General features: G+C 46.5%; 1 protein-coding gene across 1 annotated transcript in view; it reads left to right on the top strand.

The window, feature by feature from the left end:
• Positions 1 to 12,734, top strand: part of Tg (thyroglobulin) — a 186,998-nt gene that overhangs the window by 78,774 nt on the left and 95,490 nt on the right. The window contains exon 35 of the mRNA XM_037197284.1: positions 8,041 to 8,106. Coding sequence (XP_037053179.1) covers positions 8,041 to 8,106 — 66 coding nt within the window. The remainder of the gene's footprint in view (positions 1 to 8,040; positions 8,107 to 12,734) is intronic.

Here is a 12,734-nt window from a genome sequence, read left to right on the forward strand (position 1 = left end):
GAGGACAGCCTGAGCCCTGTGTGGTTCATGAAGGCAAGTAGTTACAGCATCTAAGATTCCTTTCCAGATGTATTTTATATTTTAGGAGAACAATTGAAATCAATCAAGGAGAGAGTGAATGATTTTATGTGTGCTTAGACATAACTAGCCTGACATGAGCTGTTAGCATCCTCCATTCATCAGGACAGGCTGGTCTTCGTAAGACTCCTATCACTCTTTAGATTCTGTCAGTGGGACAAGTGGCTGAGCCTCTGGGTCCCATCCACCTCGGTTCTGGGTGTCTATGGTGTGGACCACTGCATGGAAACTAGAAGAGACTATCCATCTGCTTGTGTCCCAGGACTAAACTTACGAAGATGTCTCAGAGATGAAAAAAAATGTCTCAGGAAGTAACAGAGAGACTTAGAAAAGGATCAGTGTTCCCCAACCTGTCTCATGGTGGTTCACTTCCAGTCGTGAGTGAATCTGGACAGTGCTGGCCATTCTTGACCCTTCCCTAGAAACTAGAGTTATGTAACAGAAGGCTTAGCGAAGTGGAACTTTGCTCTCTACACTCTTCCTACCGTAACCCACCCTTTGTCTGTCTATTTTGGGCAATGAGGGAAAACTGACATTCTCCCTGTTCCTGCCGTGTATCAGGCACATACTAGGTCTATGTGAGCCATTCCATTTCACCTCATGGGAGCTCAGTAGAGTGGACAATCACTTCCTCCATTTCCGTATGCAACAAATGAGGCTGACAGTGGATGATGCTGGCCCAGTCCACGTGGCTATTAAGAAGTAGCCAAGTTGAAATCCCAGATCTGATGGCCCACAGCTTCCCCTGTCCCCATCTGGATAACTTCTGGCAGGCTACCTAGTGAGTGGTTCTTAAAAACTCCAGACACCTTTCCTGGCTGGGTCTTCCCAGTTAACTGACAAGCAACGGATTCATTGGAAAAGGCTAGTATACCTATAATACCAGACCGGCTACTCCTGGAGTGGTCTCTCTAATCTAGGCCATGTGGGAACTAAAGGGTACATAGTTTGGTTTCCTTGGCCTTGCTCATGCACCTATACACCCTTCAGCTTCGTGGCAGTTAGTCTGGACATGATTATCCCGGGACAGAATAATCTTCCTGCTTGGGACTATCTTCTACACCCAGTGTCTTGAGTTTAGGTTGCTCTGTTGGATTTTTCTTTCAACAGCTTGAATTGTTTTAGAAATGGGAGTTGTATAATGAAATTGCCTCTGTGGGCTTATATTTCAAGGGATTTTTTTCCAGAGACGTTTCTAGGCTTGACCTTGCGAGCCAGGGAGGAGAGGAGCCTGCTTGCCTAATACATTAGCTCTGATGGACCCCCATGGACAGCTGCAAGCCTCAAGCTGCTACAGAGCCATGCTCACCTCAGGACCTCCTTTTTGTCTGTCCTCTGACCTCCTCACCCCACTGGCATCTGGAAAATGCCGCTTTCCATTTTCATTTGACTGTGGAAGAGTTGGATGGAAAGAAGCTTCAGCAGTAGTTCATTTGTTCAGAATGCGATGGAAGTCAGTCCAAGCTGTTTCAACATCTTGACAGGGGCTGGCAAGACAAGAACCCAAGGTGCTCCTGGTTCCAACAGGTCCCAGCCACTCTGTTCCTTTTCATCTGACTGCCTAGAGTGCTAGTGTCTTCCAACACACACTCTGTGACTCAGGGGAGGGACTCAGGAATCCTGACCAGAAGCAACATGGCAGAGAAAGAAAATTCATATCAGGGCTGTCACTCAACAGCAAATCCTGCCCACGTGTCAGCAGTCATCCCAGTGTAGAAGCCTCTAGTGCGACAGCCTGGCCTCTGTTTGTGAGGCTCTGGAGGCCAGCGCTTTGCAAGCACTATCTCATTGTATCCTTATTTCCCTCAGAAAAGAAACAAGAGGTGCAGGGAGACTCAAGGGTACACAGCAGGGTGATGACAAGCCTGTGACCTGGGTCATTTTACCTCTAAGTTGCTATGTCGCATAGCAGAGTGTGAAAGGTCCCTATTTCCTGGTCTCCAGGAGCTCCAAGTCTTAAAGGGAACTGCAGTTGATGAGGAGGTAAACCCCTGTTGCTAGGATTCCCACCTTAGGGCTGGACCCTTCAAAACTTCACTAGGTATTTGTGCTGCTGTACTGTGCTGGCCATTGAGGAATGGGAGAAGAACAAACCATGGCTGTTTTTCACAGGTACAGCCTAGAGAGGCCAGAGTGAGCATGTGTGAGTAATTGCATGCATAGCGGGCCCAGCCTAGAGGAAGTCTGATTGTAGAAAGTATTAGTGAATAAGAAATGACTTCTGCTGGGAGCCACACATTTCTGTTGTAGACAATGAAATGTGTCCACCTTCTGGCTTCAAGGGTCACCTCTTAATGTCTCCTGGACCCATTGGCACAGAGCTACTCACACAGGCAAGCTAAACAGTACCTTCTCTCACTGTTCAAATCCAATTAGGAAGAAAGAAAACTTATTCCAATGGCACCAACCTCTTATCTTCCATCTGTGGCTCTGGTATGAATTCCCTTGGCACATACGTGGCTGTGGATGTTCTGGTGTGAGGTCCCTTACATGTTTCAGGACAGAGAGAAGAAGACTAGCTGTCAGAGGACACACCGAGAGGGTGCAGGGTAACTCTCCAGGGTAGGGCAATGTCTTTGTCTTTAAGTGGTTTTCCTCAGAAAGGTATGGGCAAGTCTTAAGACCACAGCATCATTGCTTCCCAAGATCTAGACAGAGAAAACAAGCCTACCTTAAGAAGCCTGGCTGAATAATATCTTTCTTCTCTCAGTTGACTATACCAACTAGCCCCAAACCATCTCTTGATTCATGCTATATTTTTTGAAACATATTCTCCATCTGTGCCCTACACGTTCATTTCCCCTTGAGTTCCCCTTTCTCTAGTAGACACAAGCACATTAGTGCGCTGTGCGACTGCCCTGCACATGCAGACATCACAGCCATGCTCTTCCATTCCTTGTCTTTGTATCAACTAATGACCTAGTTGAGCAGAGAAGGATCTCTACAGGGCTGGGGAAGGTGCCACACACAGCAGCAGCAGCACTGAGCCAAAGCCCTGAAGGGTAGGCCTGATCCTAACCTCCTCCTCTTAGTCGGTCCTTACGTAAGAGGCATACGTTCACTGAGAACTCTGATGGAGAGAAGCTGTAGGAGACTTTGGCCTTGTGGCAATCATGAAGGAAAGTGGCCCTTCCTAAGCACTGGCTGTGTGTAGCTAAGACTCTAAGCATGCATACAGCATCAGTGTTCTATCTGTGAAAAGAGTTCCTTTCCTGTCCCCCAGGGAGGGCATGCATTTTTCTGATCAGAGAATTATATCACAGCAATGTGACAGGTGTTGCTGTGGGGAGTCCACTGGAGGAAGCTGTGTGTACTGCAGAGTTTGAATGGGAAGGAAGGACTGCTCTTTGTGGTGATATTGTGTTCTCCAAAATATTGTGCACCCTAATAAACTTCTCTGGGGTCAGAGAACAGAACAGCCACTAGATATAGAGGCCAGAAAATGGTGGCGCACACATCTTTAATCCTAGCATTCCAAAGGCAGAGATCCATCTGGATCTCTGTGAGTTCAAAGCCACACTGGAAATAGCCAGGCATGGTGACTCACGCCTTTCATCCCAGGAAGTGATCGCAGAAAGGTATATAAGGCGTAAAAACTAGGAACTAGAGCTCGTTAAGCTTTTAGGCTTTTGATCAAAAGTTCAGCTGAGATTCATTCTGCATGAGGACTGAGAGGCTTCCAGTCTGAGGAAACAGGATCAGCTGAGGAATTGGCGAGGTGAGGTGGCTGTGGCTTGTTCTGCTTCTCTGATCTTCCAGCATTCACCCCAATACCTGGCTCCAGGTTTGTTTTTATTAATAAGACCTTTTAAGATTCCTGCTACAGCTCTTTTACATGGATTATGCCAAAGAGACTTCAGGAAAGAATGAGTCTGAGATGAATGGTAGGGGCAGCGAAGCCGAGGGTGGAGACAAGGGAAGCACATGCCCACCTCACACACCTCACAGCCTCGGCAGAGGGTGCCACACCAGCCATTGCAACCTGACTTTCTACCCTCGCTGTGCTCACGGAGGACAAAACAAAGCCAAGTCCTTCAGTGTCTGGGAAAATGAGTTACACACCAAGAACACAGAAGCATCGAAGGAGGTCCTCATAGATCCTGTGAGAGTGAGCTTCCTGATGCCGCTATCCTTGAGTTTGTGCGAGGTTTGATGTGTCTTAGGACAGACATGCAGATGTCTTGGCTTTGTGAATGAAAACTGAATTTTGTCTTTAGTCCTCTCCAGCAGCTGGACTCAGGAAGAAAACATTCTTGGTGTCCAGAGGACCAGCTCACAGGGGCCTCTCTGGCCCACAGTATCATAAGCCCAGGGCTTCCTGCATAGGCAGGAACAGGCTCTGGTGTGCCTTGCATTTTGAAGAAGACAAGGCCACCCCACCTGTTTGTGTGTGTATCACATGGGATTCAGTGGGCAGCACTTGGCTTTGCTCACAGGGTCAAAGGTGTCTTCTTAAAATGACAAGCACAGCTCTGGGTCCTCTATTCTGATAGGCAAGGGTTGTCAAAAACCTGTTGAAGTTCTAGGTACAAAAGAAGCATTAGGAAGAGACAGGCAACCTCTCCTAGTTATCCTTGGGACCCACACAGATAGTGCTACATTCACAGAGCAGTTAGTTACTGTATCCCTCATCCTCACTCCCATCATACCAACACCCTCACACTCACCAAGCACTATGTGTTCCTACCATTGGCTATCAGCCAGTGTTCCCACACCATGGCTTACCAATGAGGTAAGGCTTATCCTATTTCTTAAACCCAGCCAAGATGGGATGGGAGGGATTTTTTTCCCCAATGCTTCTCACATAGTCCCATCCGTAACCAAGATCCCAATTCTCTAGACAGAAACTGGGTGTTCATGAATCCAGTTTATGGATTCTTTTAGTTGTGACACTAAATACCTGGAGTTGAAGTCAGAACTCAGAACCTGTGCCAAGGGAGCAGTCCCACAGGCTTCCCCCACTACCTGCTAACTATGAGGCCAGGGCCGCCTCTTCTTCCAAACAACTGACTCTAAGTTGAGAATTTCCATTTCCCCTCCAGGTGTTTAGTAATTTGCCAGTCTTGCTAAAGGAACACAGAGAAACTATTAGCTACTATTTATACTTTACTAGGAAAGATCCAGCCGGGACTGGGGTAGGGTGTAGCTCAGCAGTGAAGTGGCTTCTCTGGCATGTGTGAGAGACCCAGGGTTCCATATCTACAAGGAAACAAACAAAAAACAACCCTTCATTACTCAGTTCTAGCCATGTGGAAGAAATGTGGAGGACAAGGTGAGGCGTGGGAAAATGGGGCTCCCTTGCCCACCCTGGCCATGTGCTCACCAACTGTGAACCTTTTCAAACCCAGCAGATGAGGAGGCTTCTATGAGGATGTATGAATTAGATGCCACCAATCACATCATTGATGACTGGTGTGTAGACTTGATACTCAGCCCCTTTGCTCTCCCTGGAGGTCAGTTGTTGGGTTTTCAACCCTTTAATCAGGCTTAGTCTTTGTGGCAACTACATCCTGTCTAGAAGCTATGAAGTTTCCCAGCCACCAGCTCAGTCATTGATGCACTGAAGCATGCCTTCCTCAGTCCCAAGATTCCAAAGGGTCCTAGGAAGAAGACACTAAGATAAAATAGTCTTGAGTTCTCTTGTCCTTCAGGAGATGTCTTTGCTAGGACATAAGATAAAGCCCTGCTATCATGCCAGTGTCATAAACGCTTGCTGTGTTGCCTGAGGTCAATATTCAGAGCAACCCTGGCTTGGTTCATACCACTAGATTGCTGCTGCAGGCAGATCCAGGAAGCGGTATATACAAGTGGCTGCTGGGAGCTTTGTCTCCATCACCTGTCCTCAGTTCAGACATTGCTGTTGTCTCTAGCTTTCCATTAGAAGCTCCCACATCCAAATGGAGCTTTCTGTGGGTTTCTAGAACAGAGTGCCCAGATACCAGGGAGTACACATTTGAATGAACACCTTCAGCATATGCCAGACTGTCCCCTAATGACTGTACTCTCGGGTTCCCTATTCTGAGCATCTTCTGGGAAGGGAAGATGCTTGGTAGACTGGGGAGACTAATCAGGAGGTTGACTGGAGTCTGGCTGATGGCTAGGTACAGAGGAGTGTAGGGAGAAGCTATTAGCAATTGCGGGCATTCTGTGTGGTGCCTTCCGTATGTGGGAGCAGAGCCTCAGCTCAGACGTTGGCACCTGGGAACCTATTGGAAATGTCAAGTCTCAGGATCACAGGTCCTAGAGTTGGACCTTTGGGAGGCGGGGTGCAGCACGGTGTTACCTGCTGTTACCAAGCCCCAGGGTGGTTTTAATGGCAGCTAAAGTTTGGCAAGTGATATCTGGAAATGATGGCAGGAAGTGCCTTCAGGCAAATGGAACCAAGGAAGAGAAAAGGCTACAACGGGAGGTTCTGGAGCCTTGAGATGCTGAGGGTCTTAGTTCAGTTTCTGTGGTTATCACAGAACACCACAGACAGGGTAACTTATGAGGAAATGCCTCTCACAGTTATGGAAGAAGGAAGCCCAGTCGATGCCAAGGTGCTGGCATCTAGAGAGGGTCTTCTGGCATTGTAACAGGCTGGAGGCAATGTATGGTAAGAAACAAGGTGAGAACAAGAGGACACACTGCAGACAGCAGTTTTCTCAACAGGACCACTTTCAGGACACCCCCGCCAACTCTCCACCCCCACCATGCCATTTGTCTATTCATGAAGGTGGGAGCCCATAGACCTAACTGCCACTCAAAAATCCCATCTATTGATGGTCATAGAGGCAAATGAACTTCCACAAGAGTTTTGGAGGGAACATTTGAGTCTGGTGTTTTGCACACCCAACAAAAGTGAAGAAGGTGGGAGATGGAACTATCGGGAGAGCCATCCAGGACTTTTGGAACCAGCAGACCCTGACCTGAGGGACAAGAGGCAATGATATGAGTGTGTCATCATGAGGGGGCAATATTCTGAGTGGACAATGCCCAAATTTGTCGACTGCTCACTGTGTTTCCCAGGTTGCAGCCCCTAGAAGCCTCACAACCCCAAGACAGGGAGCTGTGGAGTTCTGAGCACAGAACCTGTAAGCGGATATTCAAGGTCATACAATGGAGGTGAAGGCCACAGCAATCTTGCTCTGGAAGCTCTGGCCCTAGAGCCGCTGCTCTCAACAACTCAGCCTGGATTCCTATAACTCCCAGGGAGGGAGAGGAGTTTCTGGGCTTGGTCCTGCTTGTTGGAAACAGAAAGAATGAGGAGGCTTTGAATATTTGGATTTGTTCAGGGAAGGGAGAGGAAGGGAGGTTAATTAACACTGCTGCGTCACCTACAGGATTTGTGTGTGGTTCTCATTGACTTCTTATGCCATCTCCACTATACAAACACCAAGGCCTGGCATCAAAAGCAGATGACCTGTCCCTCTGCCCTGCTTCTCTGTGATACCATGTTCAAAGCCAGGCCTGTCTTTCCCCAAAGTTCAAGTGTCCCCATCCATGTAACTTGCTACTTATCACTGCCGTTTATTGAGCTTTTGTACCTTGTTCTGTGGCACATATTATGGGTACCTCTGAAGACCCACAGTAACCTTGGTAGCAGGTAATGTCATCTCCATAGTACAGATATAGAAACTGAGTCATGGGGTGCTTTGCCCACATTAGCAGATTCAAGGGTCACAGTGGCAGGCGTTTGTGGTGTGGCCAATGACAATGACATGTGAGTGGACAATGTATGCCACTCCTAGATGAAAGCTATAAAGCAGTATTGAAATATACTGCAGCCTCATTACCCTGTGTGGTGGTAACTGTAGCATGGATTCAAATGGAGCCTTCCTGCGCCAGGGTCATGAGAGAGGAGGTCAGCACAGAGCCCCTCCCCTGGCTCCTTTTGACCTGCACAGACCTCTAGTTTCCATCACTGCCTTGGACCTCTGCTGTTGTCTCCATGGCTGTAACACTGCCTTTGCTTCTTTCCAGATGTGCAGAGTGGCACTCCCAGCTTCTGTCCTTCAACTGCCCTGCCATCCCTCACCGAGGAGAAGGGTAAGTTCATTGTCTATCTGATCATTCTCAGGAGAAATAGCATCTTCTTTTTCTCTGCCTTCTCCTCTTGTCCTTTGCTTTTGTGCAATGGCTTAGCTTTATAAGATGCGACACTGTTACATTCATGAATATTAGACTCTGTGGACCAAACACATTTAGGTAGGCTGCATACAAGCCATGTGCCTTTTCCACAGATATAAATGATAGGAGTCAACACATAACAGCTCACAGGATACGATGAGGTTAAACCTGGTGCTTTTCTTGTCCTATCTAAGAGTATGTCACCCTCCCAGTTACAGACTAGACTCATACAGTCCCATGCAAGATTGTGAGAGTGGTGTTGTAGTCTCAACGTGAAAAGTCAGTTGCTTATTGGGGCAAGTCGTCTGGAGCTTGCAGTCACTGTACAGAGGGTACACTAGACACTGGAGCTAGTCCCACGCTCAGGAGTTCAACCAAGACTGAGGCAGCCCATCCTTCCATTCCACCGCAGCATGCTCCAAGTGGCTGCAAGGTAGCATGGGAACTCAGGGGTGTGGGGGATGGGGCTGCTATGTGCTCTGGGCGAGGCGAAGGTGTCTGGCCAACATTGGGTAAGTCTTCTTCACTGTGCCTTCTTCTACTTCTCCCCGTTAGGAAATGGGGGACACACACTAGCTTCCAGGTGCCACTCAGCTAAGAGGCCAGATGCCATTAACTTCTGTCCTACAACATGACACTTGAGAAGTTTGAGATACCTGTCATTATGTTCCTAACTAGGGAGCTAAATCATAGTCCATGTAGGAAGTGATTATTTGACACCAAGGCTGTGGCTGAAACATAAAAATGTCAGCCTGTGTCATCAGCCTGCTTCTCACAGTCAAAGCAGACGATTTTGGGAATCATACAGCAAGCACATATAGACTTTTTTCCTCAGCATCCTCTATTCGATAGCTGCTATACACTTGACCAGGTGCCAGCCCCCTGAAGTACCGTGAGTCAGGTTTCATTATTGGCATGCCATAGATGGTAGAGGTGTAGCTTAGAGAGATCTGATGACACCCAAGTCCTCACTGAAGATCTATGTCTGAGCCAAATTTATTTTGAATTGTATCAGGGTAGTATACATGGTTGGGGTAGTCAAAGTACCCAAAAGATCTGTGGTTTAGGAGTAGTCAAAGTGACCCAAAAATTTATGGTTAAGGGTGAACACACAAGCACACACACACACACACACACACACACACACACACACACACACACACACACAACGTATACTCTGTTCTCCTTGCCTTTCCCATGTTGGAGGCCACCACTTTGAACTCTGTGGCTCTTTGTTGTGACTCTTGTCTCTGTGTTTCTTAGTTACATGCAGCCCCCATTGCTGCTTAGTTTGTCCATTTTAGAAGAAAGCCCCTCCCTCCTAGCAAGAACTAGCTGACCTACTGGCTAGCATGGTCCAGTCGTAGGCATCTCTGTCTGCCCCACCATACTGCTATTGTCTCTACTATAAGGTTACAAATCCCCATTGGTTTTTACCCACCGTGGTGTGTGTGTATTTCCACGCTGCTGCTGAGATCTCTAAAGTGTGCATCATCATGCAGCTCTCTCTCTCTATGTGGTCATATACTTACTTTTGCCTCTCATGCCTCAGCCTTCATGACACTTCATATTCCAGTGGTGGACAAACAGTTGAAGATGACACTGTGTTGACAGTGTGGTTGTCCTATTATCCCCAAGTCTGCTAATGTTTCTCTGGTTTGGAATATTTGGATTTTATGAGTCTTCATCATCATGAAAGTTTGAGGATGAATGAACACCCAGAGCCTCTCTGAAGGTTGAACAATTTACTGAGCTAATTCTCCAAGGAGGGATTTTATGCCAGAGAAAGTGATATTATTGAAAGAAAGACTTGAATCACATGGCCTAATTGCCCTCAAAATTCCCAGCTACATAGTTTAGGTTGTAAATTAATTGGCTCTGTCTTTTTCTTTCATGTCACATACTCATCATCCTTAATATTATATGTTATATCAAAAATAGTATATTTATAGAAAAAACCATGCTTGGGTATATAAATGTCAAATACAGTTGCAGATGTACAAATCAAACCATAACATCATAACATCTCTGGAGAAGGTTTATAATGCTTGTTCTGTCGGTGTTTAACTTTTGTGTTATTGAGATTTCACACATACATACATACATACATACATACACACACATACACACACACACACATACACACAGAGAGAGAGAGAGAGAAGAGAGAGAGAGAGAGAGAGAGAGAGAGATCAAAACAGTGGAGGATGGAGTACTGTCTCCTTCCATGTAGTCCACAGCCCCAGGAAGATGCTTCCAAGGCAAAATTGATGTCCCAGCAGTTTTAAATGTGCCTTTACTGAGTCAGATTTAAAAGCAGAGCATAGCCCATCTGTGCTGAGAGTCCCCTGTTGGAATGCAGAGTTTGGGATTAGTCCTTTGATGTGGATCAGAGGCAGGGTTTGATTCTGCCTTCAGTGTTTTGGTTTACCACTGTTTGATTCTGATTCAGACAAGAGGCTCTCTCTCTCTCTCTCTCTCTCTCTCTCTCTCTCTCTCTCTCTCTCTGTGTGTGTGTGTGTGTGTGTGTGTGTGTGTGTGTACAGTGCACATCTAAGAGTCTCATCATTCTGAACTTTATGTTCTGGGAATAAAGGAAATATCAAGCATTTGTAAACCATTTGATCATCACCAGGAAGATAGATGATAACATGGTTTATTTTTCAAATGAGGATCCAATGGATTATATGGCTGAGCTATGAGCTCATACCATCTGGCTTGTCCCATAGTTAGAAGAGATTTACTTTGCTTGTGTTTCTGGGACAGTTGTCAGAGGTGACCTCTTGAGTGTAGATCCTGGTAGTGGTGTCATCTCTTGTCTTCCTTTCTCAGTTGTGTTTATTAGTTTTCTGTTCAATGTTGGCATTCCAATCATGGACCGCCTGTGATAAAGCAGTAAAAAACAGGGTTCACCTGAAACCCATACCCCAAGTAAAATCATCATGAGTTAAGATGGTGTTTTTCCAGTGGAGAAATCTGTCCTTATAAAGATGTATGATATCAGTATGAAGAGGCAGAAACCATAAAAATGACCAGGAGTCAGGGGAGCCTTCGGGAAGACTGACAATTGGGGACTTAACGTTCGAAACTAAGTTTCTGGAGAATGAAAGGTAGTGGGAATGGCCAGGGGTTTTCCACTCTTGTCAATGGTAAAGGAGCATTCCCACACCAGGAGCACCTACAGCAAATGGGAGGTGTTTCCCTGTGGAAACACACTAAGGCAGCCGATCTCACACAAGAGAGGTTGCCTTCTTCCCCTCTTCCCATTATTAAAGGAACATCTGGGTTTTCATAAGCGATATTAAGTGGGAAAACCACATAACACACCTGTGACGTGGTTCTCATTGAGAGAAGACCACATATGACAAGCAAGTGTCTGAGACGCTGAGTGGTGGCTGCTGGCACTGTGTGACAGGCTGGAATTGCTGGGAACTCTTCTTTCCCTGCAGGGACCATGGGGCTCATCAAAGCTTCAGAGGCAGCATTATCTGCTCTGTTCCACAAAGAACAGATAATGGGACCTAGGAAGCTTTGGCTGCCGGGAAGCCTTGGCCTGGCTGCCAAGCTGGCGTAGTGGCACTTTCCTGTGGCTCTGACTTCTGGGAGGAAGGGTGAGGTGGGTGTGAGGCCAGCCTGAGTCACAGCAGTGAGATCAGAATACTGAAAAGCACCAAGTTACAAATGCCTTTGCTGTCTGCCTCAGGCAGCCTAAGGAGTGTAGGGCACACACCTCAGCCTCCCTTAGTGCTCCTCTACAGTTGGGATGAAAACTCAGAGAAAGGTTGAGGAACCAAAGGCCTCTCTGGTTCTTATCACCAGAGGACTAGTAAAGACCCTGAACACGCCAAGGCCCTTGGAGTAGTCACGTGCTGCCCTAGTATTCTGCAGTTGTAACCTCTTAGTTGAAAAAAAAATGTCTTGTGATTTCTTGAATACTCAGAAGAGCATCCAACACATGTCAGCCCTTTTCAAATCCAAGGCAAAAATACTGAAAGATACTTTTTCCAATTTTCACACTAGAAACGTGAGGGTTAGGGCAGGAAGCTGCCCAGCTCTCCTGACTGGTCAGGGCAGCCCTCCTCTGCTGTGTTGACACAGCCCCGCAGTACTGAGACCTTCTGTTGGAAGAATGTCAACACTTGGAAATGCTCCAAGGTCTGGAAAGTAACCTTTCCTCTGGAGAGGACCTGGAATGTGGAAGCTAGGGTAGTTGAAAATGGTTCTCTATATAATGAACATTTTCAAATGTATTCTAGTCTCTGTCTGTACATAATGAACATTTTCAAATGTAGTCTACTCTAGCTTTAAGAAAAAAAACACAGTCAACATTAGAAAGAGAAGACACGAGGAGTGAATAGATCAACCCAATTAGTATATTCATGACCTCATTCTCTTTTAACAGTTTTTGAAGGGAATGTTTGAAATTTCCTCTCTTACACCAAGCATGGTGGCACATGCCTGTAATCCAAGTACCTGGAAGGCTGAGGAAGAAAGATCAAGAGTTTCTAGGTCAGCCTAGACTATATAGTTAAGAAACTGTGTCAAGA

The sequence above is a fragment of the Peromyscus leucopus genome, chromosome 20 (genome assembly GCF_004664715.2).
Source record: "Peromyscus leucopus breed LL Stock chromosome 20, UCI_PerLeu_2.1, whole genome shotgun sequence".
NCBI lineage: Eukaryota > Metazoa > Chordata > Mammalia > Rodentia > Cricetidae > Peromyscus > Peromyscus leucopus.